The sequence below is a fragment of the Nannospalax galili genome, unplaced genomic scaffold (genome assembly GCF_000622305.1).
Source record: "Nannospalax galili isolate Female #2095 unplaced genomic scaffold, S.galili_v1.0 scaffold769, whole genome shotgun sequence".
In the NCBI taxonomy this organism is placed as follows: Eukaryota; Metazoa; Chordata; class Mammalia; order Rodentia; family Spalacidae; genus Nannospalax; species Nannospalax galili.
The window spans coordinates 1,893,919-1,900,455 of record NW_008360306.1 but is presented as its reverse complement, the minus strand read 5'-3'; the positions used below and the strand labels follow the sequence as shown (position 1 = coordinate 1,900,455).

The 6,537-nt window shown below is 47.3% G+C and overlaps 1 protein-coding gene across 1 annotated transcript in view; it reads left to right on the top strand.

The window, feature by feature from the left end:
- Window positions 1–6,265, top strand: part of Pebp1 (phosphatidylethanolamine binding protein 1) — a 6,831-nt gene extending 566 nt beyond the window's left edge. The window contains exons 2-4 of the mRNA XM_008824425.3: window positions 1,169–1,278; window positions 1,976–2,076; window positions 5,315–6,265. Of these exons, the coding sequence (XP_008822647.1) occupies window positions 1,169–1,278; window positions 1,976–2,076; window positions 5,315–5,532 (429 nt within the window). The 3' untranslated portion in view covers window positions 5,533–6,265. The remainder of the gene's footprint in view (window positions 1–1,168; window positions 1,279–1,975; window positions 2,077–5,314) is intronic.
- The last annotated feature ends 272 nt before the right edge of the window (window positions 6,266–6,537 follow it).

Here is a 6,537-nt window from a genome sequence, read left to right as displayed (position 1 = left end):
GGGGCGGGTCAGGTCGGGTCCCCGCCTCTAAGTTTTAGCTGCGGAAGCCAGAGCCACACGCGACGGTCACACGTTATGTAACCCGAGCTCAGCCATGCGGCGATTTCGCCTTTTGTTTTGGGCCAAGAGCATACAGTCTCCTCGGCGAGCTCTGCAGCTGCCAGTCTCCAGGGCCAGCGCCTCGGCTCACCGTTTTTTCTTTCTTGTTTTGTTTGTTTGTTTGCTTGTTTGTTTTTGAACTTTAGGTCCTTACGCCCACAGTGAACAAACTGGGTTTCTGGGCCCTATCTCTTAACTGTTCCCTGTTGGGATATTTAGAGCACAGGGTTTTGCATGTTAAGTTGCAAGTTCCCATTTGCAGGCCTGGCCAGTCCCCACTGCCCTCAAACCTGCCGACTTCTGTGCATTTTCTGCACGGTTGTCAATATTCAGCGAAGGCAGATTTCATATTAGCTGGCCTCAGCTAGGCTTCTGCTCACCAGATTCAAAGACATGGTTTGTCAGGACTGAAGAAGGTTGTGGAAAACCTAAAGTCATAGTGTCAGGGTTAGAATCCTGCCCCGCCTCTTTCTGTTAATGTTATTAACAGAGATTGTGTGTTGAGATTGTGTGTGTATATAAAGGTGTTCGAGAAGGAAAGACAAATGGGGGAACTGGCAACTTATCATAGTGCAGGCCTTTATTTGGGAGAAAAACCTGGAGAGGGGGTTTGTAAGAATCAACCCCAGACTGCTTACTAGATGGGGTAGTCATAGGGCAGAGGAGTGGGAGGTTGAAACGTTTCCTTTTGTCTTGCAGTTGGCCATTGCTGGGTAACCAGTAGGTAGTCAAAGAACATAGGGTGACTGATAAACATCTTTCCTGATGGTAGTTACTTAGGGTCCATGGGACAGGGAAGGCAAAAATCTAAAGAAACAAGTTACTTTAGTTCTGGAAACTAAATTACCATAGTTAGGGAAATTGTCACAGTTCAACAAAAATGGAGGCACTTGACAAAATGGGGTACATGTATGAAACTATAAACTTATTAATTTGTACTATTAACAGAAATAAGTTAATAATTTTTTTAAGAACCTGTTCTTTTACCTTTGATCAGTATGAGTTTGAAGAAAGTGTTGAGGTCTCAGCATTTCAGACCTCTTAATCCCAATCTGGTTCCTTCCCACAGGTTAAGAACAGACCCAGCAACATCTCCTGGGATGGCCTTGACCCGGGGAAACTGTATACTTTGGTCCTCACAGACCCAGATGCTCCCAGCAGGAAAGACCCCAAATACAGGCAAGTTAGGGAAAAGAGACATGGTCATTCAGATGTGACTGCCTACTGTAAGTCCCTTGCTGAACATGGGCAATGTGGACATGCCCAGAGATGTGTGTGCCTAAGCTTAAGCCAGAGTGAGCATCTTTGCTCAGCCAGTAGCCAGGTCCATCGGTGTGCCCTTTTTGTATTGGTTCCATGGGTTGGGAATGTTGTACATTTTTAAGTGATTAGGAAAACACTGATAGAATACTACAGTTCATCTCTCTCTCTCTCTCTTTTTTTTAAGAAAGGGTCTCATATAGCCCAGGCTGGCCTTGAACTCCTGATCTTCCTGCCTTCATCTCCCAAGTGCTGGGATTACAGGTGTGCACTGCAGCACAGGGTTTATATGGTGCTAAAGTTCAGCCCCGTAAACAGGGTTTCCCTGGAGCACAAATGTGCTCACTTGCTTTTCTTCCTCTGTGGTGGTTTTCCAACTGTAATCTGCTGAGTAACTGTGACTAAGACAGTATGGACTGCAGACATTGAATCTGGGTCTTTATGGAAATCAGCTGTCCCTGCCTGGTTTTTGATTGAGGGCTTGGATTGAGTCCTTTCTGACACAGGTGTGTATCTAGGCATCCCAGCACAGAAATGTGCCCGGTGCCCTCCTCCTAGCTGTGCAGCGTCAGCACTGACTCCAGTGCTAACCATTCCTTGTTCTTTTTCTGTACAGGGAGTGGCACCATTTTCTGGTGGTCAACATGAAGGGCAACGACATCAGCAGTGGAACCATCCTCTCAGACTATGTAGGCTCTGGGCCTCCCAGTGGCACAGGTCAGTAAAAACTTCTTGCTGCTATTGGTGGGAAGGGAGGCTGGGTCAGTGTTGGAATTTGCGCAGAATGCTGCCCGAAGTGCGGATTTTCTTTTTAATTTTATATGTATGAGTGTTTTGCCTGCATGTATGTAAGTGCACCCATGTCATGCAATGTCAGTGGAGGCTAGAAGAAGGTGTTGGATCCCCTGGAACTGGAGTTACAGGTGGTTGTTAGCTGCCTTGTGGGTGCTGCAAACTGAACCCAGATCCTCTGCAAGAGTAGCAAGTGCTCTTAACTGCTGAGCCATCTCTCCAGCCCCCAGGGAACTGGATTTTAAAACTTGTGTTCTTTTCCATTTATGAGAGCCTTACCTTACCTATGAGAGACAGAAGCCTACTCTCTTTGTTCAACACACAGTCAGACCTGCAGGAGTGCTGGGTTCTGATTGGTTGGATCCTCTATTTAGAACTGCTTCTTGGATACTCTTAGACAAAAATATATGCATACATTTTTTGGTGTCTGAGGATCAAACCCAGGGACCCAGCATGCAAGGGAAACCTCTACCACTACCACTACTTCTAACTCTACCTCTGAGCTATGGTCCCAGTGCTCTGGGACTTAATAAGTCTAAGATGCCTAGAACAGGTTTCTGTAGGACTGCACAGATGTGCTACATAGGGCAAGCATACAGTTTGCATCCCCTCTGTCCTCCTTTCAACATTTGCCCTGTATGTTTCTGATTCCTGTAAATAAGAAGTGATCACTCTTTCTATATTCATTCCAAAAAAGATTGATATCTCTTTATAGCCCCCCCCCTTTTTCCTCAAAATATGGTTAGGTATTTTGAAAAGATTTGGAAGACTGTGGTGACCCATATTGAAGATACACACTCTGCATTGTATGTTCACATGGAAAGTTTATGTAGGTAAGAAAGAATCCTACATTGAAACTCTCTGTTGTTACATAAGGTTCCCCTGAGCTAGTGGGAGGTGCACAGTTACCGCCCGCTCCTCATTGCAAGATGTTCTCATTTGCTGGAACAAGACCATAGTGGTGGATGATGCATGACACAACTTGAGCTTTTGTGCATGCGTCCTGCAGAGAGTGAGCTAGTACCAAGGGCAACACAGAGTTCCCAATAAGGACTGTCACTCATGGGCTCAGGTTGTATGAATAGACCCAGAAGCTTCCAGATGGTTTGAAGGCCTCTTATCATTCACAGCAGGGAGGGTAAAGGGACAGGTTTCCCAGGAATCTATTAAGCTCTCCTGGGCAGTTATCAAATCAGGCAATTTAATTAGAGACAGACTACACCGGGGAATGGAGCAATTCTCTGGAGTAGGAGCTGTGTTCTCGTTTGAAGAAAAAGCCGTAGCAGCTCACATGGGTTTCAGATGTCTAAGGTTCAGAGAATAAATGCGCAGGCTGTAAGGTTCAGGCAGGGAATTTGACCAGGGCACATAATGTAAACACTTCAGAAACATGGGGCCATTCCCACCACCCAGAAGGGTTTTAAAGGTGAAGGGCTTTTGCTGGCGGCCCCCTCAAGCTCACCAGCTTCCAACATCTGTTCTCATAAGCCACTTGTCTATTCCTATGGACAGGTGTGCAGCGGGTTTCATTTGGTGACTGTCACAGTCACCGTCATATCTCTGGGACAGTTTTCCATCTCCTTTTGTTCTTCAGTGTTCCCTGGACCCTCTGCCTCGGTTGCTTCATTCTTTCTCCTGGTGGTGCTGGACTATGGCCAGGATGTGGGGTCTTATGAATAAAGTGGCTGTGTGTCTACAGTTATTCCATGGCATGAAGGTGGACATCATAGTCTTAGAAATCATCCTAGAGTTCTCATGACAGAGCTTTCACGTACTGACCAGCACATGTGAATGTTTCTGTGGATCCACATGAACTCCTCACAGCTTCCTGCCCAGATCGTTGGTGCTTTTGAGCTACAGCATCCAGTGTGTGTGTGAAGGGGGCACTTTGTGGCTTCCTGGCCCAGTCAGTGCTCTGCTGGGTGATGACTGCTTCTGTCCTTACTGACATATGTGCAAATCACTTTTTTAAAAAAATATATTTTATTATTTTTATTTATGTGTATACATGTATTACCTGCATGTAGGTAAGTACACCATGTCATACAATGCCCATGGAGGACAGAAGAGGCTGTCAGATCCCCTGGAACTGGAGTTACGGACAGTTGTTAGCTGCCATGTGGGTGCTGGGATTCGAACACGGGTCTTCTGCAAGAACAGCCAATGTTCTTAACCACTGTGCCATTGCTCCAGCCCCGCGAATCACTTTTTAAACTAACAAAAACATGCAGTTTTCAGGCAGGGTCTCATATATCCTAGGCTGGCTTCAAACTTGCTATGTAGTTGAGGAGGACCTTAAACTCCTGATCATCTTGCTCTACCTTCCAAGTGCTGGGGTTTTATGCAGTGCTGTGGATCCAACCCAGGGATATGTGTACTAGGCAAGAGAGTACCAGCTGAGCCAGGTCCCAGCCCCAAATCTTGCTCTTAATTCCCCTCCTCTCCTCCTCTCCCCTCCTTCTTCCCCCTTCCCCCCCTTCCCTTCTTGTATGTGTTTGAGGCACAGTCTTGTTATATATCCCTGACTGTCCTTGAACTCAAAGCAGTCTTCCTGGGATAGTGCCACCAGGTTTGTCTTTGGTTAGGGATCAGCTGTGGGGTGTTGCGCATGCTAGGTGAGCACTCTATCACTAAGCTGCACCCTCAGCCCTTTTTAAAACTTCCGAGATGAGGATAACTTGCAGGAGTCAGTTTTTAACTTCTACTGTGTGGGTCCCGGATATTGAACTCAGGTCAGACTTGGTGGCTAGCACCCTTACTTACTGAGCTATCTCACCAGCCCACAAAATAAAAATTTTAGATGGCAGCACCATCTGGTGTCCCCTTGGCAGTAGTGAGATGGGCACTCTGATGGGACTGGTGGGAAGGACTTGAAGTGGGCAGGAAGTGTGGAGTGGCCTAGCAGAGAAAGGGTTGAGGATGAGACTCCTCATTGACAAAGGCTTGCAACCTTAGCCATCAGAGGCTGGGGAAGTGGAAGCTGCCTTGCACTGTTTGTGTCCAGTAGTGACTGACCATGTGCAGTCTACCTCTGCAGCCCTTGGTGTCCTCTTGGTGGACTTGGAGATCTGGGTCCCTCCCAATTGAAACTTTTGATGGAAATGGGCTTTTTCTGCATCCTAGCAGCCCCCCTCCCCTCACCTCCCTTCTACCTTTCCCCCAGGCCTCCATCGCTATGTCTGGCTGGTGTACGAGCAGGACAAGCCGCTGAAGTGCGATGAGCCTGTTCTCAGCAACCGGTCTGGAGACCACCGTGGCAAGTTCAAGGTGGCGTCGTTTCGCAAGAAGTACCACCTTGGAGCCCCAGTGGCAGGCACGTGTTACCAGGCTGAGTGGGACGACTACGTTCCCAAGCTGTATGAGCAGCTGTCTGGGAAGTAGGGGCCATGGTGCCTGCACGGTCCTGGGGACCCCGCAGTGTTGTCAGGTTCAACAATGCATGTCATTCCTCCTCGTTCCCACCCTCCCCACACGGGTCCTGAGCTGTTAGGGTAGTGGTTTAGGGTGACTCTTCTGCTTATCCTTAAGATTCTAGATATATGTCCCAGGTTACATTTTGATTGAATTAATCTCCATCTAGAGGGGATGTTTAGTGGTTGGTGGACTCATTATGTTGTTAATAAAAGAGTAGCAACTCTGAAGGAAAAAATCCAGGTAAAAAGACCAGGTGTACAGAAAGAGGGCAAAGTATAGAGGTGTTTAAGGTGGTTTAAAAATAAGGAACAGGTTTCGTGACTCCTGCCTCTGTTCTGAGTTCAGAGCCCTGCACAGTGGCTGTATCTTCTGAGGTGTGTTTTTTAGGGTCCCATCTCCCACAAGGCAACCCAAGGCTTGCATCTGGGCTAAGACCATGGCAGCTCAATCAGGTGGCCAGACATCTGTGTCCTGTGGCCCCTTTAAAGAGCAGGGCTGGGAAAAGCAATAGGGACGTCACTCTGTTGTGCTGAGGCCTGACCCACTGCAGAACTGGGTGAGAGTTGTCAGGAGTCTAAATCAGTGCCTGCTAAGTCAGCTGCTTCTCATCAATGTAAGGAACGCTAATCTGGAGTTGCTCAATGTTGTATTAATTCTGTTTGCTAATCTCAAATAATAGTAATAAAGCATCAGATCCAGATGTTTGGCTATTTTCCTTATTGAGTCTGGGTTTCGTAAATGGGGAAATCCAAAGGCCTCTGAGGGCTGCAGCATCGGGATTCCATCCACTGGCCATAGAGGCTTCTGCCACCCACTTGTCCAGGTTCCGTAAAAGAGAGCAGAGCAGTGTTCATGCGTGGGTTTTTTTTTTTTTTTTTTTTTTTTTCGGTCTTTTTGAGACAGGGTCTCCCAGTAGAACTCACTATATAGACCAGGCTGGCCTCGAACTCTCAAAGATCTGCCTGCCTCTGC